Below are 23393 nucleotides of genomic sequence, written 5' to 3'. Positions count from 1 at the left end.
ATAGACTATCCTCCACAAAGCTGACTTTGCAACTTGAATAGAATTTATTGGTGTCAATCCTTGCCAGAGGTTTTTATACTTACACATTTAACCACTCATTGTTTTCCTCTTCCAATCTCCATTGTTACATTGCATTACTCTTCTGCATCACACCATAATATCTACCAACCATACTTGGTCCATAATCTCAAGTTGTTACATCTTTTATTTTTTTCATTTTTGTCATTCAAAGTCTGTTCTTAAATTGACATGTAGCAATCAGCACCATGGCATTCCAATATTCTGGATCTAATAACCTTTCATTGCTTAATTTGTGACCACATTTAGTTGGACATAGAGGTTCTGGAATTCCATATGCTTACCACTTCACTATCACCACCTCACCATTTAGGTTGCTCCTTTTTGGTCAAACTTTTAGTCAACTCCGTTAAAAATCTCTTCATAAAATTTGAATATTCTTAAATGGCATATTGTGCAATGTTTTCCCAATGTCATTGTTTATAAGATTTTGCCGTTGGCAGTTATTTATTTTTCCGTCCAATTTCTCCATTATATGGTTCTTTGACCTTAATAATAGGGCAACATCAGTGTTGTGTTAAGAATTTTAGCAAAGCTATGGCTCAAGGATGGTAACCCAGGGATGTCAATCAAGTTGCATCAGCATCTCAATATCTCCATGAAATTATCTCTATTCGACCGTGAAGACAGATACACCAATCTGTTGAGAACCAAGAACATACTATGATATCGGGAATCATTGGATCCAGCACAGCTCCTCATAATATTCAGTGCAGTCTAAACTGTATTTAATTTTTAGTATAACATGGAACTGTTGATGCTGGTTTATATCAAAGGTAGACACAAAATGCTGGAGTAACTCAGTGTGTCAGGCAGCATCCCTGGAGAACATGGATAGGTGACGTTTTGGATCAGAACCCTTCTTCAGACTATAGTGGGGCAGGAAAGAAAGCTGGAAGAGATTGGGCAGGACATAGAAACATAGAAAATAGGTGCAGGAGTAGGCCATTCGGCCCTTCGAGCCTGCACAGCCATTCAATATGATCATGGCTGATCATCCAACTCGGTATCCTGTACCTGCCTTCTCTCCATACCCCCTGATCCCTTTAGCCACAAGAGCCACATCTAACTCCCTCTTAAATATAGCCAATGAACTGGCCTCAACTACTTTCTGTGGCAGAGAATTCCACAGATTCACCACTCTCTGTGTGGAAAAAAAAATCTAATCTCGGTCCTAAAAGACTTCCCCCTTATCCTTAAACTGTGACCCCTTGTTCTGGACTTCCCCAACATCGGGTACAATCTTCCTGCATCTAGCCTGTCCAATCCATTAAGAATTTTGTACGTTTCTATAAGATCCCCTTCTATCTTCTAAATTCTAGCGAGTACAAGCCAAGTCTATCCAGTCTTTCTTCATATGAAAGTCCTGCCATCCCAGGAATCAGTCTGGTGAACCTTCTCTGTACTCCCTCTATGGCAAGAATGTCTTTCCTCAGACTAGGAGGCCAAAACTGTACGCAATACTCCAGGTGTGGTTTCACCAAGGCCCTGTACAACTGCAGTAGAACCTCCCTGCTCCTATACTCAAATCCTTTTGCTATGAATGCTAACATACCATTCGCTTTCTTCACTGCCTGCTGCACCTGCATGCCTACTTTCAATGACTGGTGTACCATGACACCCAGGTCTCATTGCATCTCCCTTTTTCCTAATCAGCCACCATTCAGATAATAGTCTACTTTCCTGTTCTTGCCACCAAAGTGGATAACCTCACATTTATCCACATTATACTGCATCTGCCCACTCACCCAACCTATCCAAGTGACCTTGCAGCCTCCTTGCATCCTCCTCACAGCTAAGGTACACAAAAATGCTGGAGAAACTCAGCGGGTGCAGCAGCATCTATGGGGCAAAGGAAATAGGCAACGTTTCGGGCTGAAACCCTTTTCCAGACAGGGTTTCACATAAAAATTACAAACATTATGTGGCAACTTATACAAGAGAAAATAGACTGGTAAAGTTTAATAAACTTTAATTTATAAAAATGTCAAGGACATCGCAGATCACTTGTGGCAGCAGCAAGCCAAATACAACTGGCTGTTCCAGGCATACACTAGCCCTTTCCCCAAACTCTATACCCGTTACATTGACAACTGCATCGGTGCTACCTCCTGCACCTATGCAGAACTCATGGATTTTATTAACTTCACCACCAATTTGCATCATGCACTCAAATTCACTTGGACCACCCTCCCCTTCCTTGATCTCACCATCTCCATCACAGGAGATAGACTATCGACTGACATCTATTACAAACGCACTGACTCATATTTTGCCTGGGCAGCTTACAACCCAATGGTATGAATATTGATTTCTCTAATTTCTAGTAACTCCTTCACTCCCTCTCTCAACATTCCTCCCCCACCCAAGTCGCACCAGGTTCCCGTCTCGCCTAGCAATGTCATGTTTCCTTTATTATCGTTACTATTTTGAATATCTTTCATTCATTTGTTCTATATGTCTCTACATCACTGTCTATATATCTCGTTTCCCTTTCCCCTGACTAGTCTGAAGAAGGGTCTCGACCTGAAACGTCACCCATTCCTTCTCTTCGGAGATCCTGCCGATCCTGCTGAGTTACTCCAGCATTTTGTGTCTATCTTCAATTTAAACCAACATCTGCAGTTCCACAGTGTCGCAATGTTGCCACATGTCCTTTGTAAATTGCTGATAAATGACAGCCTGATCTAAACTTTTACTTCAGTACAATGCAATGAAATTGATTAAAACGAATGCCAGCTGCAAATCTGTCATGCTTTGATTGCTTTTGAATAAGCCTGACAATTGAAACATTCAAAATTAATTTGTAGTGTATTTAAAAAAAAAATAAAACATGATTATTTTTTAAAAAGATTCCCTTAAAACTTATTTAAAAGTTTTAATTAAAACCCAACAAATATATTGCATTATGTATCCATTTGCAGCTTAAATTGACACTCCCCAAAAAAGCTTCTGGTAGTTTCCATATTTGTTCCACTGCTGGAGTTTTAAAATATTTGGGAACGCCACCTGAAGATGGAGAACCTGAAATCTTGCTATTGAATGCTGCCTTTTCAGTGCAGAACTGTTTACATTTCCCAGGACCCATTGCTGTTGAAAACTATTACGGCTTTGTGCTGTTACTGAGATTTTAAATCGATCAAATGTTGAATCTGTTGACACTGAAGTGATCAATATTTGAAGCATTTTCAGCTATTAACTTAATTTATCAAAGCATGAGTGTTTAATCGAACAATGCTAAATGACAGATGTTATTGGAGATAGATTGTAAAAACAAATAATTCTTAGTGTGATTCCTGCTGGGTAAATACTTTTTTTTTTAACTGCATGATTCCCTCAACTAATCTGGAAATTCTCACTGTTTGGAATCAAGGATTCACAGTTTTGTTTTTCAGATCTGTATCTAATTATTATGGTCTCACTGAAGATTGATTTCTTCAAAAATGTACATTATTTGTACTACCTCATAGAATTGTCGCCGATGGTTGATTATTTGGCTTGGGTTTAAATGGGTTTGGGATGAAGGTGTCTGTTAAAAATTTGGTTCTGAACTGATTCGCCTATAAATGGGGTGCTGAAGTAACTTTAATTTATAAAAATGTTAAGGACATCGCAGATCACCTTTGTATTTGCAAATGAAATGGTGGGGAAAAGGTCCTCCTTATCCTTCCAAAAAATCCGTCGAATGAGAAAACATATTAATAAGTGGTATCTGAGTCATGTGAATTTAGGAATTACATTCACTAGGAGCATGTTACAATGTTTTTTTAAATTAAAATGGCTGTGGACTGTATTCTGAAAGTTTAGCTCCGCCAAAAACAAATCATAATTTTTAAAAATATATAATTTGAACAACTAAAATATTTGCTATAGACTTCTTGAAGGTAAGAAAATCCTTTTCATTATAATGTGGAAGCAGTACTGCATCAGAATGTTACCTTACAACTGCAGATATTATTCATTGGACATATAATGTGGAAGCACAGCAGTTTTTGACTTTTAAAACTGCATATATTCCTTTATTGTGGAAAGGAAAGTTATTTTCCTTTGGTTCCTAATGCTGCAAAATTGCATTTCTGGTATTTTCAACAATTAATATTTAAAGCCATTACATTTTACTCAATAGTAACATTTGTACTAAAATCAATTAAGTATTGGCATAAGGAATTCAATTTGATACTTTAATTAATGTTAATGGAAGAATTTTTTATTCCATTTGCTCTGTTACAAAATTCTCATTGACGGGGAAGTCCTCGGTTTCATTACCTAATTTTCTTGGATATACACCCCACATCTTATAAGTACAGGTGCACAACCTTTTATCCGAAAGCCTTGGGACCGGACACTTTTTGTAATTCAGAATTTTTCGGCTTTCGAAATGGAAGATTTTTAGCGTAGATTTTAACGGCTGGCGCAGTGGTAGAGTGCTCGGCTCATATCCGCAAGGTCGTGAGTTTGCGCCTCGATCCCGGCAGTTACTCGATCGCGAGTTTGAGTTCAATGTAGTTTTTTCTTGCAGAATAGGAGAGAATAGGGAGGGTTAAGCTGGGATCATTCTCTGCGAGATGATCTTAGTGCGGGAGACAAGTGTAGGAGAAGTGTACTGACTGTGTGGGTAGAACTTTGGAAGTGATTGCCCACCATTCTCAAAAGCCGCTGTGTCTCCCTGTCCCTCCAACTCCAGAGGAATCCGCTCCCCGATGGCCGCTACGGCGACAAGTGGCAGTTCGCCCACAGCTCGAGCTGCGCCCCCTCATCCGCAACCCGGGTTCCTCCAGAGTTGGAGCGGGGCTGGGCTAGAGTTGTTGCTGGCTGTGAGTCTCTGGGATCTCCGTGCTTGCAGTGGGCCTGGGGGTCGGTGTCCCGATGAGTGGGCGCAGCTCGGGCTGTGGACGAACTGCCACTTGTCGCTGTAGCGGCGCATCGGGGAGCGGCTTCTGGTGGTCCTGACGTCTCTCAGATCCTTTCCAGGGGGGTGGCCGGAGACGTCAGGACCACCAGAAGCCGCTCCCCGATGCGCCGCTACAGCGACAAGTGGCAGTTCGCCCACAGCCCGAGCTGCGCCCCCTCATCCGCAACCCGGGTTCCTCTGTAGTTGGAGCGGGGCTGGGCTAGAGTTGCTGCTGGCTGTGAGTCTATGGGATCTCCATGCTTGCAGTCGGTGTCCCGTTGGTCCTGACGTCTCCGGTCACCTCCCTGGAATGGAGCTGAGACTGGGAACTTTACCGCCCTTGCCCCCTCCCTCTGCAACTGCAAACAACCCCACAGTTCCCAGTCTCAGCTCCTGTACAGGGCGGTGGCCGGAGACGTCACAGCCTGAGCTGCGCCCCCTCATCCGCAACCCCAAGACCAAGACGTACCTTGCACACCATCACCTTCTGTCCCTACGGGGAGCGTGTTCCTCTGGAATTGGAACGGGGCTGGGCTGCTGCTGGCTGTGGGTCTCTGGGATCTCCGTGCTTGCAGTGGGCCGGTGTCCCGTTGGTCCTGACGTCTCCGGTGACTGGCACTGGCTCCGACGTGAAGGCAGTGCAAAGCCCCCGCGCTGGTGCAATGGGCGAGGAGCTGGAGAGGGGAGGGAAGGGGTCACACACATGGCCGGGAAGCAGAGGGGTGTAGGTGGGGTGAAACTGAAGGGAGCGACAATCTGCTGCTGCCTGCCCGCTGAGTTAAAAGGTTCCGAAGCAAGACTCACGATACACTGTGTATCGTGAGTCTACCGTGGGAACATTTTAACTCAGCGGGCAGGCAGCAGCAGATTGTAAATTATTAACCCTCCCGCGCAATATACCCTCACCTTCTCTTTTATGAATGGGGATTTAGTTCCCCTTTCTTCGAGGACCGACCGGAGGTTCCGCTGTCACCTCTGCGGGCCGCCCTCGGTGAACGTCTTCAAGGACCTTTCTTCAAGGACCGAAAAAATGTCCGCTATTCGGAGCTTTTCGTTATTTGGATCGTCGGATAAAAGGTTGTGCACCTGTAGCATGCACAAATGAAAAATGGTATGAGAAAGATGAGGTGTACAGAGCCTGATAATTTTAACACTTGTTTTCACTCAATCAACAATTTAAAAAACATCCAACCTTCAAATAGAAATGCCAAGTGCTTAGAAAGTCACATTTTACCGTAATGTATAATACAGTTGAAAATAATGCTGTTATTAATTGTTTTTTAGTTTACTTCGTTATTATAGTGCATTAATATTACTGAGGAAATTTTTTTAGTTGGAAGCAAAAAGAACTTTGTCTGTAACAATCCAGTTACATCACCTTTTACCTTTCAAGCATGAGGCATTTAGCCTAATTCTAGGATGTTTGCTACTTCAGAGTGCATTGGATATCTGAAAGTGGTGGCATTCAAATTTGATTTATCATTTGCACCAAAACATTTTGCTGACCTTCAACTTCCATCTCAATTTATTTTGCGTTAATTTACAGACATGACCTTCTTACCCTTGAAAAGAATTGGATCGGAATTCCTCAAAACCTTTTAAATCAGAAATTTGGCCCATTCTCAATTGTATTGGTCTCTATCCATTCTATTAAATCTGGGTATAATTTATATATAAACATATTTACTGGTTGTCAATGCAAAACTTTTGCTCATGAAATTCAACTGCCCCTCCAGGATTTGAGCACTAAGTTGACATCAGTGTGGTACAAGAGTGTCCATTTGTCACATGTACTGGATATGACCGTATAACAACGAATCTCATACATGACAACTACAAAAATAAAAGTATCTCTGCATGCTTTCAAGAGAGAGTTAGATAGAGCTCTTAAAGATAGCCGAGTCAAGGGATATGGGGAGAAGGCAGGAACGGGGTACTGATTGTGGATGATCAGCCATGATCACAGTGAATGACGGTGCTGGCTAGAAGGGCCGAATGGCGTACTCCTGCACCTATCATCTATTGTACAAAAAATTGTCAGTTATTCCAAGTAAACTAGATGATGATAATGTAAAAAACAAAGTTCATAGAACGATCATGGTAGTGTAAAGCCCATGAGTGGTTCAGTGCTGAAGTAGGGTTGTGGTTAAGATTGCGCAGTGTGATTCAAGAACATGATGGTTGTTTGGAAAAAGACATTCTTGAACCTAAGGTAATGGTTCTCAGACTCCTGTACATTCTTCCGGAGGGTAGCAATGAGAAGAGAGTGTGGGCAGGGAGGTGCGTGTCTTTGATATTGGCCGCTTTCTTGAGGCAGAACATCCTTTAGATTAGATACCCGCAATGGGGGGAGGTCAGTAGACAAAAATGCTGGAGAAACTCAGCGGTGCAGCAGCATCTATGGAGCGAAGGAAATAGGCGCCGTTTCGGGCCAAAACCCTTCTTCAGACCTTAATTTTGAACATTTCTGCTTCAGGTTTTTTTGGAATAGACATCCTAGGGCCTATTCCTACAGTGACTGAAGTCATAACTATTCTAGTCATGCCTTCTAACAAATGCAAACATTAGAACACCAGCAATATGGCCTTAACTGATATTCTTTAATATATTTGGGTTTTAATATGTGCCATTCTCAAATATAACCCAGAATCAAATGCCCTTTAAATTATTATCACCCTTAGTGAGTTTATCTTAACTTCACTCTTGAACAGCCTGGCTCTAACTTTTAGCCTTTGTCCCCTAGTTTTGGTCTCCCAACCAATGGAAAATGCTTATATCTGCAAATCTTGCTAATGCACCAGTTTTGGGAGGTATTGGGATTTTATTTTCATTTCTGTTTGATGGGAAATTATCATCTTAAGCTGTGGTGTCCAGACATATATACAAAGCAACTCTTGGGCAGATGTGTAAGCAATCTTCTGAATATATAAATTGAAGAACAAGTTTGTACTATGAATTTGTTGTACATTAGAGCTAATTTACTGTTCTGGTCCTTTGATATTTTGGTTGCCGATGGAAAATGTGAATACAGTTGAAATGTAGGGTTGGCAGATTTTCTGTCAGATGGTGGTGGTTGTCTGGTGTAAATGATACATAGTATGTTTCAGTGAGGAATTTTTCAGTTATTTGAATGACTCACAGAAACTACCAGTGGCAATAATTAAATCAAGTCAGGACATGATCTCACTTATCCGATTGTGTGATTTTACTAAATATGTTTTATGTTCTGTGAATGGGGAAACCAGATAGGAATTTTGGAAATGAGACATTTTTTAACTTATACTTTGCAGTTGTGTTTTGTTATCAATATAATTTTTTTAATATGACTATACAAGATTTATTTTTCTAGATTTCTAAAAGGCATTCATTTTTTCTTAATTTTATAACGCATTACTTCAAGAGGGGTTTTAATAGCTTTAATGCCCAGACGTTTAAAATTAATCTCACTGATATTTAAGTCACAGTCTGCATATGTTAATCCAGCACTTATTTTAATTTTACGTGATGAATTTTATTGTAAACAATGTTGCCAAAAATAGGCCTAAAAATATATATACCATCCTGCAGTGTAGTTAGATGATATCTTGCATCAGGTTATGTTACATTCTGAGATATTGCCCTTTATAATAAGAAATATGAAAGTTTCCTCTGATGGATTCCTGAAATCTAGTTGGGCAATTCTGCTGAGCAGTATCGCACATATAATTTGGTATACTGTACGAGTATTCATTTGACTAATGGAAAGGAAATAACATACAAATGGTTTTATTTAATCATAATAATAATATTGTATGAAAAGTGCTATACAAATAAAGTTATTTATTTTGTGGCGGATCATGAGTCATTGCCACCAATCTGGCAAGTAGATGCCGTTTTATGTGGTATACATGAAATAATGTTCTTCCATAGAAACTGGTGTACTCTGGTTATTGTTTGCCCTGTGGCTCTGTCTCAATGTTAGTTATCAGCTGATGTGGGTGAGGATGTGGAATTGATGGGAAACATTGAAAGTGTGACTTGTTCAAATGGAATGCTTCTGCAGTGATGACAGATGTATGTGGTTATGGTTCTTTCCATTGGGTTTGCTCATTTCATGTCTGATTTTTAAAATTAGTTTTTGTTATATTCAACTTCTTCAAACATAAAAGAATATATGAAAAAACGTGGGTGTTTTGAGCACAGACATAGTGCAGAAAGTAATGTTATTTCCTGACATACCATTATATCACTCATGATCATTTTGAATACAGACCACAAATTTGATGTTTAACATCTTGTCATTTTCAGTGGCTGAGAATTTAGATTTATTTTGATGTCAACCTCAGAATAGCAAAAAAAAAGCCACAATATTGCTTGCAGAATTTCTGAGACTAGCCAAGTGATACTTTTTGTATTCCAGAATCGGTCATGTTTCTGGCAGTTGCCAGCTAGTTGTACATCTGTGCACCGGTATTGATTAACTGAATAACATAGAAAGGACTACCTATATATACTTTAGTTAACCTGAGTAAAGACTTTAGGAAGAGCTATACATGTGCATGTTCCAAACAATTCTTCCAATGATAGACACAATGCTGGAGTAACTCAGCGGGGCAGGACAGACTGCTGACTTACATCAGCATTTTGTGTTTACCTTTGATTGAAACCAGCATCTGCACTTCTTTCGTGCACAATTCTTCCAATTATCTACTTTTAAGAAAATGCACATCTGAGATCAGTGAGAATAACAGTAAAAGTAATTAGAAATACAATCCTTGTTTGGCAATAATTGATTAATTGAAACTAATTGAAACATTAGTTTGTTAAACCATTGTCATATCTGCTAAGATGATGGTTTCCTTCTTGTTCCTTAAGACTGACTTTATCCTGCTTTCCTTGCAGAAAGTGCAACTTTATAATCCAACTGCATCAGATAAATTGACAGGTGAGGGAGTTGACTTAACACATACAGATTATAACTCAATCATGGATGGAGGTACTATTAGGTGAAGTAAACAGTTAGAACCACACTTTATAGCAAGAACAGATGTTGTGTGAAACTGTTTCCAATGGTTGCTGACAGTATAGAATAGAAGAGTTCTGTAATTTGATGGTCATGCATGGGGCTTTGTGTATTTCTCCAGCAATTCTGGGTCAACGTTTGGTCATGATAGCTGTTTGAATTTCATGGTTGGAGGTACTGTTTGAACATCTGTGAACATGGCATAAATTATGAGAAACATAAATTCTTGTGAAAGGTTTTCCCGTGCAAATGTGTTGTCTGCATTAAAGTTAGGTTCCAGAGAGATTATGAAATACAATTTTCCAAGTTGTTAAATAAAGATATTTGATTTTGTAATAATGCATGTTGCTTAGAAGCACTCAAAATAATCACCTTGTGGTGTACATCTGCACTGCTGGATATCTGCTGTGACATTCTGGCAATTATCTCATACAAAAGACGCATTACATACCTTAAAAATATATCTGCTTTTATTAAGATTTGCAACTGGGCATTTTCTGTGTTGTGTGTCCTCCCGCTTCCACTTACTGTGGGAGTTTATTTAAAAGATTCATGTCTTTACAGTAAAAGTACTATATTGTCTACAAATGACAACTAATTTGGCTAAATGTGTAAGCCTGTATGGTTAAAAGAAAGACTTCCATCTATGCACTTTCCTGCATCTCACAAAACATTTCTATGTTCTTCCTGTGGTACATTTATTTTGGGATACAACCAAATCTTACAGCTATTATGCACATAACGGGATTGGTCCAAAGCAGTAAATTAACAAATTATTCATTGTGTCTGGCTGTGATATTGGTTGGAGGTGGAATATTGATCAGATCACATTATTGAGCAAGGTCAAAGATTTTTTTAATATCCCTATGCCAGCAGAAGTTACTCTGAACTGGAAAATCTGGAGTATATATATATATATATATAGTTTTTTGCCAAAAGAATCAAATAATTTTCTGAGGTAAACACCAATAGTAATAGTTACTGAACATTTCCCATCAAACATTTATAAGTTATGATCTTGCACAAAATAGCTCTTATTCAAATGAAATTGGTTCTCTAGTAATTGGTAATTTTGTTTTCTGATTTTTTAAGTGATTGGTAAAATATACCCTTATTGTGGAACATCTGTGTGTCAGGAACCAAGCACGGCTAGACATATGTCAGCCAACAGCTTAAACCACTAATACATCTACAAATTGTATTTCAGTCGCAATGAACTCGCTAACAATTGCCAAGTCCTTGCAAGAAACTAAACACTTAAGTGGAGGTGAAGACTTGAATCTATGCAACAGTATTAGAGTACTTGTGACCAATGAGAATAATTACTGCTATAGTGAAATTAGGTAATTTAAGCTATGACATTTGTTTCCTGCAGCGATGGCTGCTGCCTGGAAATGTAACTCATTCCATTGTGTGATTCAGTAATTGAAAGTAAAGAGGTCTTTCATCAAATAGAATTAATTTCCCCAGTCTTGTTAATGTAGCACCAAATTGGATTAATAGAAAAAGTCCACTCTAAAGTGCATTCATAGATATTTAAGACGTTCTGAAATGTAACCACTGATAATGTACAGAAATGTGGCAATATCCCATAAAGAATTAAATTAATGATTAGCTATTACTTTTTTAGGGATAAATGGTGACCAGAAGACTTGGAAATTGTTTCTGCTGCTCTACAAATAGCTTTGTGGGATCTTCATTTGCACCCGTCAAGGCAGATGAGGCCTCAGATTAACATCTGCTTTGAAAGGATATCAATCAATGCACTTGTCTGACTCCTTTAGCTTTGAAATTGGAAGATTATTCAGTGTCTGTGAAATTCAGTCCTTAAAAGATGTGGATGGTGTTCAAACTTCAATCAGTTCCATAGACCGAGTCCAATGTCCTCAATGGGGTTGAGGTGAATCGGATATTACCCTGTCCTGATTGTTTTCCTTTTTTGATTATGTCAGATCTGGTCAGTTGTGATGAAATTGAATTAAAAAAATTATTAGCCAAGTAATGTATACATTCAAGGAATTTGCCTTGGTGCTTTGCTCGCAAGTAACAAGATATACAAGATATACAGTAAACAATTAAGAATAAAAAATTATAATTTAAACATGTGAAGAATTAAATAAAATACCAGACCATAAAGTCATTAGCTCATTTCATCTCTCTCCACAGACGCTGCCCGGTCTGAGTATTTTTACATTCCCTTTTAATTCAGATTTTCAGCATCTGCAGAGTTTTGTGCCTTGCAGTCTCAGAATTGTTTATTCTTATTTCCATTGTTCTCGTTCATTTTCGATTGATACCTCCTTCAAACAAATCATCTGCAATTGACCTACCTCACGCTACTTGCTATTCAACGTTTCTTGATCTCCGCTCTTTCGGACATTCTCTTCATTTTGTCTATCCTTTCTCTGCAATCATAATTAATTTCTAACATTTTGTTATTCTGATCAAAGGTTATCAATCATAAGCTGTGCAGAGCTGCCTGATATTGTTTCTGGTAGTTTTGCTCTCGGTCAAAATTGGCAAAAAATAGCACTGATAGTCAATAAGGCGTAGTAACTGTTCGATCAGCTGCTTCTTAAATCATCAGTCAAACTATAATGTCATTTTTGAGTGAAAATAAATCCAGTGCTTAGATTTTGCTTCTGTTCCATGCAATGGGCGGCACAGTGGTGCACCTGGTCGAGCAGCTACCTCACACTGCAAGAGACTAAGATTGATCCTGACCTTGGGTGTTGTCTGAGTGCCGTGCGAATGTTCTCCCTTGGGTTTCCTCCGGATGCTCCAGTTTCCTCCCACATCCCAAAGACATGGGGTTTGTAGATTAATTGACTTCTGTAAATTGACCCTAGTGTGTAGGGAGTGAATGCGGAAGAGGGATAACGTACAGTACCCTCTATAATGTTTGGGACAAAGACCCATCATTTATTTATTTGCCTCTGTGCTCCACAATTTGAGATTTGTAATTTAAAAAAATCACATACGGTTAAAGTGCACATTGTCAGATTTGAATAAAGGCGATTTTTATACATTTTGGTTTCACCATGTAGAAATTACAGCTGTCTTTATACACAGATAATCACTGCCCAATGTGGACTTGGTTGGTTGGAGTTCCTGCTTCCAAGCTGCACCTTTCAATTCAATTTATTGAATGAAAGATTGTCAAAGATAGCCTGTAGAAGGGTCCCGACCTGAAACGTTACCGATCCATTTTTTTTCCAGACATGCTGGCTGACCCACTGAGTTAACCAGAATTTGCGTTCTTTTGTGCAAACCTGCATCTGCGATTCCTTGTTATAAAATTTAATTTCGCGCTTTTTTGTTACAAAAAGGTGCCGGTATACACAATTAATAAACATACGTATCACATAACCGGAAAAAAAAATCTTGCCATTTTACTTTTTGGAGGTGCCAGTTGTACCAGCATGTACTTTCACAAATAAAAACGCTGGTTCTATACTTAATATGAAGTACAGAACTGCAGTTTATGTTAAGTCATACCAGAAGACTGATTCAGTTGCCTGAAATACCTCAAAGCTTCCAATTAAGGCAAAGTTCATTTTTTCCCAGGATTATGTTCCATATTTGCACGGCAATAATAGTGATCTATGAGACTTTTATATGAATTTCATCAATAGCTATTTGCAGTACTCTTTGAGCAGCTGTATTTACACAAATGATGAATCCTTCAAAACAATATCAAGACAATGCTGACCTTGTGGAAATCTACTAATCAGATAAAAATGCGAATGATTTGGTTGGGATGGAGAATAATTTAAAGCTGACAAATCTCATTTAAATTTCGAACTTGTTTCTTTTATATTATTTCTTAATATTACAAAGAGAATCTTAGTAATTTCTGTGCATTTTCTATTCTTTTATTACAGCATTTTAAATTGGGCCTTTTTATCTTTTTAGTTTCTGCCACTGCTTTCTATAAAGCACAGCCAGTAATTCAGTTCATGTGTGAAGTTCTAGACATACATAATATTGATGAACAACCGCGACCTTTGACTGATTCCCATCGTGTCAAATTCACCAAAGAGATAAAAGGTAAGTTGCAGACATTTTCTTTTCAACAACTCAGTAACAGGCTATGGTTGAATTTTAAATTTATTATTTGCCATTCCTGGTTTATTTATATTGTATTTTATTCCAGTCAGTTTATAAAATAAATGTACTAGATATATTGGCAGTGTTTATCCAATGAACTTTAATATAGTGCGGATACCTGCCTCTGCCACCAACTTGGGCACTGCATTCCAGACTTCAGCTGCCCACTAAACTTATTGTCCCGTAACTAAAATGATTCCCCCAGGTTTTAAATATGTCTGCTTTCCTATCTACTCTCAATACCCCCTTATAATATCTTTAACAGGTCCCCCCCTCAGCCTTTTCTGCTTCAATGAAAATAAACCCAGTCTACCCTCATAGCTGAAATGTTCCATCCCAGGCAACATCCTGCTGAAACTCCTCTGCACCCTGCACAGTGCAGTCACATTAATCCTATAGTGTAACAGCACAGAGCTACATGTGTTATTTCGATTGTTGCCTAACTAACAATTTATAATGTTGTACCAAGACCACCCTGCGCTTGCATTCTGAGACTCTGCTGATAGAAACATAGAAAATAGGTGCAGGTGTAGGCCATTCGGCCATTCAAGCCTGCACCGCCATTCAATATGATCATGGCTGATTATCCAACTCAGTATCCTGTACCTGCCTTCTCTCCATACCCCCTGATCCCTTTAGCCACAAGGGCCACATCTAACTCCCTCTTAAATATAGCCTATGAACTGGCCTCAACTACCTTCTGTGGCAGAGAGTTCCAGAAACTCACCACTCTCTGTGTGAAAAATATTTTTCTCATCTCGATAGAGGCAAGCATTCGGTATAGCATCTTCATCGCCAAATCACTGCTGCCCTGAAGTATCTGTGGGTTTACGCATCAGGGTCTCTTTGTTTCATTCTACTCTGTGGGGCACCTACCATTCACGGCAGGTGTCCTACACTTTTTATATACTTCATAACGCCCATATCAGGATTAAATTACATCTGCCTATGTTCTGTTCAATTTACTGGCTGATCAATATCATTCTGAAGGCCAAGCCAACCCTGCTCAATCACACCAATGTTCATGTTGTTTGTAACTTGCTAATCATACCTCTACACTCACCATCTACGTTGTTAATGTATGTAGTGTTGCATAAGTTGTTGATGTATAATACACGACCACCTCTGTACCGATCCTTGTGGTACACCACTGGTCCCAATCACCGAAGCAGCTCTCCACCATCACACTCTGTCTTTATTATTAAGCCAATTTGCATCCAATTTACTAACTTGCCTTGGATCTCATCTGCTTCAGTCCTTTGGGCTAATCTTTACCAATAGGAATATCTGATCTAAGTTAATACTGGGAAAGATGAAATCCCTTACTAAAACCTATTCATTTTAACCCTCAGTGGGTGCAGCAGCATCTATGGAGCGAAGGAAATAGGTAACGTTTCGGGCCGAAACCCTTCTTCAGACTGATAGGGGGTGGCGGGGAGAAGGAAAGGAAAAAAGGAGGAGGAGGAGCCCGAGGGCTGGGGGATGGTGGGGGGGAGACAGCTCGAGGGCTAAGGAAGCGGAGGAGACAGCAAGGGCTAACAAAATTGGGAGAATTCAATGTTCATGCCTTCCGGATGCAGGCTCCCCAAGCGGAATATGAGGTGCTGTTCGTCCAATTTCCGGTGTTGCTCACTCTGGCAATGAAGGAGACCCAGGACAGAGAGGTCGGATTGTGGCCCTCTCTAGGCCCTCACCCCCTTATCTTCACCATGGACGTCCAGTCACTCTACACCTCCATTTCCCCCCCCCCCCCCCAAGATGGCCTCAAAGCCCTCCAGTTCTTCCTCGACCAGAGGAGCAACCTATACCCAGCCACTGACGCTCTCCTCCGCCTAGCGGAGCTGGTCCTTACACTCAATAACTTCACGTTTGACTCCTCCCATTTCCTCCAAACACAAGGCGTAGCTATGGGCACACGCATGGGCCCCAGCTATGCCTGCCTCTTTGTCGGGTACGTCGAACAATCCTTGTTCAATACGTACCAGGGCCCCATCCCCGACCTCTACCTCCGTTCCATCGACGACTGCTTTGGTGCCACCTCCTGCACCCACACATAACTGACTGACTTCATCCATTTCACCACCAACTTCCATCCGGCACTCAAATACACCTGGACTATTTCCGACACTTCCCTACCATTCCTTGACCTCACTATCTCCATCGCAGGTGATAGACTTCTGACTGACATCCACTATAAACCCACTGACTCCCATGGCTATCTGGACTACACTTCTTCCCAACCTGCCTCCTGTAAGGATTCCATCCCCCACTCCCAATTCCTCCGTCTACGCCGCATCTGCTCCCAGGATGAAGCGTTCCACACCAGGGCATCTGAAATGTCCTCATTCTTCAGGGAACGGGGATTCCCCTCCTCCACCATAGATGAGGCTCGCACCAGGGTCCCTTCCATACCCCGCAACACTGCTCTCTCTCCCCATCCCCGCACTCGAAACAAGGGCAGAGTCCCCCTAGTCCTCACCTTTCACCCCACCAGCCGTCACATACAACAAATAATCCTGCGTCATTTCCGCCACCTCCAACGTGACCCCACCTCTCGCCACATCTTCCCATCTCCCCCAATGTCTGCATTCCGCAAAGACCGCTCCCTCAGCAACTTCCTTGTCAATTCTTCCCTTCCCTCCCGTACCACCCCCTCCACGGGCACTTTCCGTTGCAACTGCAAGAAAAGCAGCATCTGTTCCTTTACCTCCCCCCTCGACTCCATTCAAGGACCCAAGCAGTCGTTCCAGGTGCGACAGAGGTTCACCTGTATCTCCTCCAACCTCATCTACTGCATCCGCTGCTCTAGATGTCAGCTGATCTACATCGGTGAGACTAAGCGGAGGTTGGGCGATCGTTTCGCCGAACACCTCCGCTCGGTCCGCAAGAACCTACCTGACCTCCCGGTGGCTCAGCACTTCAACTCCCCCTCCCATTCCCAATCCGACCTCTCTGTCCTGGGTCTCCTCCATTGCCAGAGTGAGCAACACCGGAAATTGGAGGAACAACACCTCGTATTCCGCTTGGGGAGCCTGCATCCGGTGGGCATGAACATTGAATTCTCCCAATTTTGTTAGCCCTTGCTGTCTCCTCCCCTTCCTTAGCCCTCGAGCTGTCTCCTCCCATCCCCCAGCCCTCGGGCTCCTCCTCCTCCTTTTTTCCTTCCTTCTCCCCGCCACCCCCTATCAGTCTGAAGAAGGGTTTCGGCCCGAAACGTTACCTATTTCCTTCGCTCCATAGATGCTGCTGCACCCGCTGAGTTTCTCCAGCATTTTTGTGTACCTTCGATTTTCCAGCATCTACAGTTCCTTCTTGAATAATTATAAACCTCTGTGATTTTCCTACATATCTGCTCTTTTATCTGTCGCTGGCAGTTGGGAAATCTGTGGTATAATCCAAGCAAAGTGATTGCTGCCTCGACAAGGCGAGCAGTATAATCAAGGACGAGTCGCACCCTAGCCTCTCCCTCTTCTCCTCTCTCCCATCAGGCAAAAGATATGGAACTGTGAAAACGCACACCACCAGATTTGGGGACTGTTTCTTCCTAACTGTTATCAGACAACTGAATCATTCTACCATAACCAGAGAGTAGTGCTGAACTACTATCTACCTCTTTGAAGACCTTCGGACTATCCTTGTTCTGACTTTGGTGGCTTTATCTTGCACTAAATGTTATCCCCTTATCATGTATCTGTAAATAGATCGATTGTAATCATATGTTGTGTTTCTGCTAACTGGTGGGAACGCAACAAAATGCTTTTCACTGTACCTCATTATACGTGACAATAAATTAAAGTGAACTGAAGTTGCAGACTTAACGCGTGTTTCTGATTTGAAAATATATCCTGATGCATCGGTGGGATATTGATTTTGAAATGTGCAGAGCTCAAGTATGAATAAATAGTTTCAGAGGAAAGAGAGAGATTACATTTATTTTCCAATATTGAGGTTACAGTTAAATTGGTTTGTAACAGTTGCTATTTTGCCTTCTCCTGACAAACTTCTCACAGGATTGAAAGTTGAAGTAACTCACTGTGGACCTATGAGGAGAAAGTACCGTGTGTGCAACGTCACCAGGCGACCAGCCAGTCATCAAACGTAAGTTATAAGGCCTAATATCAAAACTTGAAGGAAAATACAAAAGTCTAGGTCACATTTGTATAGGATAGAATTTACGTTTTTGATGCATATTTTACGGAAAACTAATCTTTCTTTGAGTTGAATATTTGTCACTGTTTGGCTGCTGTGATGAAGTCTTCATCTTGGAGCGCCATAGGTAAGGGGTATCGATTTACACAGGCTGGATTGCTAACTCAAACCCCTGACGTGGAGAAAATCACATTATAGGTTTGGGTTCAGATTTTCCATCATAATCACTCTTCAGACAAAGTAATGCACGGGCTTGTTTGAAACTGCACCTCTCTTTTTGCTGTGGACCCCTTCTGATATTGATGATGTCACTGGAGTTTATCTTGCTAGTAAGAAACTTGTACTTCGCAATTGCTGTTATTAGCTCTTCCTTCCTAGGTCGCAAATCAATGCAATCGCATTAAATCATGGCATTGGGGCAGGCATTAACCATATGTTATACTTAACAGCCTGCGTAGGAAGGAACTGCAGATGCTGGTTTACTCTGAAGATAGACACAAAATGCTGGAGTAACTCGTACAGTCATAAGTGCTTGGAGTGGAATTAGGCCATTCGGCCTATCAAGTCTACTCCGCCATTCAATCATGACTGATCTATCTCTCCGTCCTAACCTGATTCTCCCCATAACCTCTGACACCTGTACTAATCAAGAATCTATCTATCACTGCCTTAAAATAGCCACTGACTTGGCCTCCACAGCCTTCTGTGGCAAATAATGTCCTGTAAAAGAATGTCCTTTAATTCTGAGGCTATGACCTCCTGTCCTAGACACACCCACTGGTGGAAACATCCTCCACTCTATCCAACCCGTTCACTAGTGTGCATGTTTCCACGAGGTCCCCCCTTCATTCTTCTAAACTCCACTGAGTACATGCCCAGTGCCGACAAACGTTCATCATAGGTTAACCTACTCATTCCTGGGATCATCCGTGTAAACCTCCTCTGGAACCTCTCCAGTGCCAGTATGGTTCCTCAGATATGGTGCCCAAAATTGCTCACAATATTCCTAATGCAGCCTTACCAGCACCTTATAGAGCCTCCGCATTACAACCCTGTTTTTGTATACAAGACCTCTTGAAATAAATGCTCGCATTGAGATTGCTTTCTTCACTTCCAATTCGACTTGCAAAGTAACTTTTTGGGAATCCAGCACCAGCACTCCCAAGTCCCTTTGCACCACCGATTTCTGAATTCTCTCCCCATTTAGAAAATAGTCTACGCCTTTATTCTTACTACTAAAATTCATGACTGGTTGGACCCAAAACGTCATACATTCATTCTATTCAGAGATGCTGCCTGTCCCACTGAGTATACTTAAAATCTGTTGCATTGTTCCCCTAATTCAAAGGATTTTATTTCATGTCTTTAATATTAATTCAGCTGCAGTTCAAATTCTATTGCAAAACCTCAGAATTGCATCTGCTTTTACAATTAATATGTATTCCTTATTAGTCTTCCAAAGCAACTATCATCATTAGGCTATGCAAAATAATGTATACATTATTTTTTTACATTATACAGGGCTCAGTTGGTAATTTTTATTATTCATAGCTGTAGATAATTTGATAGAATTTAATAGCAAAACTCGGGTCAAGATCTCTTTAAATAGAGAGAATACAAACATAAAAGTAAAATAACAGCTATTAAACCCAAGTATTTGGGGTATATTTTATGAAGCAAACGTGTAGAAAATTGGGCAAATTGTGATCATTCTGGGTTTCATGAATGTTCTTTTTTTTAATATACCACATTTTTGCAATCAGTCTGAGAAATTGAAATGTATTGATTCTTTAAAATGTATAAATTGAAAGGATGGGGAATGTCACAAGGCACCACTTTATCATAGGTACACAAAAATGCTGGAGAAACTCAGCGGGTGCAGCAGCATCTATGGAGCGAAGGAAATAGGCAACGTTTCGGGCCGAAACCCTTCTTCAGACTGATGTCCATAGATGCTGCTGCACCCGCTGAGTTTCTCCATCATTTTTGTGTACCTTCGATTTTCCAGCATCTGCAGTTCCTTCTTAACCACTTTATCATAACTTGGGCATTTCTGAATACTGTAGAGAAGAATAATCCAAAGGTAAAAAACAGCTCTAATTCAGTCTGAAGAAGGATTTCGGCCCGAAACGTTGACTATTTCCTTCGCTCCATAGATGCTGCTGCACCCGCTGAGTTTCTCTAACACTTTTGTCTAGCTCTAATTCTGAATTTTTACTCAAAGGCATTTGACACTGTTCATCTATCTATCAGCTCTTTGGTCAGGGCTAATATGACTAAATTAGGATCCATGTGTTGTGAAATCATGCCAAAGGCCAAATTTTTGCGAAAACGATTTCATGCACGATTATATAGAAATATGGCAGATTTAGGTTACACTAATTTCTTCCAATTGTATTCCTTAGCTGGGGAATTTGGATTTCAGTTCACCTGTATTAAGTGTTTTTCTATTGTTTCCCAGGTTCCCCTTACAGCTGGAAAATGGACAGACTGTGGAATGCACTGTGGCGCAATATTTCAAACAGAAATACAACCTTCAGTTAAAATACCCACACCTACCCTGTCTGCAGGTGGGACAGGAGCAGAAACACACCTATCTGCCACTGGAGGTAAGAGATGAATGGGTGGACATCATCCTGTACGGATGAGAATTGGATAACACGGGTCCACCACTGATTTTCGGCATCCTTGGTTCCACAACCTTGCTGGATTATCCATTTTGCTGGGCCAACATAGGTCACTGCCTCTGGGAGGATTTGAAGGGTACTGGAATGGTTTGCTTTGGCCGCCGAGGAGCCGAGATACCAGACTCTGAAGGACTCTGTCGGACTCTGAAGTCGGCTATGGGAACGGATCTGTCAGCTCAGGCCGGGCCGGAGTTCCAGAGCCCTGGTCACAGGGGGCAAATTCAAACTGTCGATCGGCCGCGGAAGTTGGCTATGTGAACAGATCTGCAGCTCCAGCTGAGACTTTAAACCGGAGGCATCTTTATTTCCCTAATAATACAAAGATCAGTTATAGAAGGTAATGACCCAGCCGAGATCATCTAAATATATCAATCAAGCTGGTGACCCTTGGGTCTACATGACTTAATACTAAAACAGAAGCATAATTTGCTCAAATAAATCAGTGATATCCATGAAAATTTATATTTATCCACAAATTATATCTGTTTGGTGGGGAGTATTTATGCGCCAGTTTGCCCGCTCTCATATTAAGGACCAAAAGTAGAATATAGATTTTAAATTATGATTTTATATGCATGTGCTATTTGTACAATAGCTTAATTAAATGCTTATTATTGGTCAGCAATTTATTTGCATGTGGCTGGCCTTTTTTGTGTGTCTAGCTATACCTTGTTTATACTTTGCAAGGAATTAAAACAAAAAAAAATTGAACTTGGCCAACTTTATGCAAAAAGAGCGATAAGATTATATAAGCTCCATAGATGCTGCCTCACCCACTGAGTTTCACCAGCATTTTTGTCTACCTTCGATTTTTTCAGCATCTGCAGTTCTTTCTTAAATATAAGATGATTGAACAGATATAATGAAAAATATCTTCACATAGGATTTTCACAACTTCATGAAATACCTAAGTATTTTGCGACAAATAATGTGTAATTATTTTTGTAATGCAGCCAATGTGTGCACTAATGACTTTTGAGATATGAATATTGATCCCAAAACCAGAAACAGTTCTCTCATCATGAAACAGTATCATACAAATCAAATTTCCATCTAGTGAGCATACAAGACCTCAGCGTAACATTTAATCTGAAATGCCACACCACTGACTTTGCAATTTGAGTTGAGGAAATTGCTTTGTATGTGCTTCAGCTGAATTTTGGTTTTTGAATTAGGTCTGTAACATTGTGGCGGGGCAGCGTTGTATCAAGAAACTGACGGACAATCAGACATCAACAATGATCAAAGCAACAGCACGCTCAGCACCTGATAGACAAGAGGAAATAAGTAAATTGGTACGTTTTGGATTGTTTCTGCCTGTAAGCTGGTACTGCCGTGTACAGTGCCAATAAGATGGTGGCCAAAACTATGTTTGCGATACCACCTTACCGGTACTTAAATTATTTTCACCTATGTTAAAATGATCTGTAACTGTCTTATCCTGTTTAAATGTGGCAGTTTTGGATGTTTTAAACATATTTAATTTAGCATAGTCTGTTCCATTGCTTCTTGCATAAAACTTTTCACTTTTTAATCTACACGTTGGTACTGACTGCTGGCTTTTTCCTTTCATTTGGGTCTCATCTTATGAAGTTCAATCTGACATTATACATCTACACATTCAAAGATTTCATGCCCTTTTTATCACCTGCACCCTTTCATATAACCCTCATAATTTATTTCCTCTTTCATCATCATAGTAACTATTTTAGTAAAATCCCCAGTCTATCCTGTTGTGGCCTGCACCATGACTCCTTGCTACAATTATTTTAGTCATCAGCTAAAACTTTTCTCCAGTGGCATTCTCAATATACTAGTCTTTCTCAATTACAACCTTAACTGGTGTAATTTTATAACATAACATAACTAGACCAAGTGCAGACCCGTTCGGTCTGTTCCCCAAACGTGTGGTTGTGGGGGGGGGGGGGGGAGGCGGCATGCAGCGTCACACACTAACTACCCCCCCCCCCCCCCCCCCCCCCTGCACTCACACTAATGGAGAGGGAGAGGAGAGGGAAGGGAGAGGAGAGGGAGAGGAGAGGGAGAGGAGAGGGAGAGAGAGAGAGTGTCATTCAAAGCTCTGATTGAGGCACACCACTTGCAGAGACTGAGGCACACCATTGACACACACCACTTCCTGGTTTTATAGTCGCTCCCCCTTCCTCCAGCGGGGGCAACAGAGAGAATGGGGACTGTTGTAAAAACATTAATGTCTCTGTCAATTTTCATCGACGTGAAAAATCCTCGGCACACACGCTGCGGAGGGGGGCTCTGAGCGAGGTGGCCAAAAATGACGGCCGTAGGTGGCGGCGTACTCTTGGAAACCGCAGCACAGAAAGCCGAAACCGGTCAAGAACAGAGTTTTAGTAATATAGATATAAATTGGGTATAAAACAAAAATAGTTTGCCCAACATTTAAAAAAAAACTAAATCTCACTGAAAGAAACTTCTGTTTATTAGTCTATGCATCATTTAT

General features: G+C 40.8%; 1 protein-coding gene across 1 annotated transcript in view; it reads left to right on the top strand.

Moving 5' to 3' along the window:
- Positions 1-23393, top strand: part of LOC129709722 (protein argonaute-3) — a 112453-nt gene that overhangs the window by 55844 nt on the left and 33216 nt on the right. The window contains exons 6-9 of the mRNA XM_055656255.1: positions 13887-14021; positions 18092-18179; positions 20692-20839; positions 22093-22212. Of these exons, the coding sequence (XP_055512230.1) occupies positions 13887-14021; positions 18092-18179; positions 20692-20839; positions 22093-22212 (491 nt within the window). The remainder of the gene's footprint in view (positions 1-13886; positions 14022-18091; positions 18180-20691; positions 20840-22092; positions 22213-23393) is intronic.

This window comes from Leucoraja erinacea, chromosome 26, assembly GCF_028641065.1.
Source record: "Leucoraja erinacea ecotype New England chromosome 26, Leri_hhj_1, whole genome shotgun sequence".
Taxonomy (NCBI): domain Eukaryota; kingdom Metazoa; phylum Chordata; class Chondrichthyes; order Rajiformes; family Rajidae; genus Leucoraja; species Leucoraja erinaceus.
The sequence above is the reverse complement of the archived record's forward strand: the minus strand, read 5'-3'. Positions and strand labels throughout refer to the sequence as shown.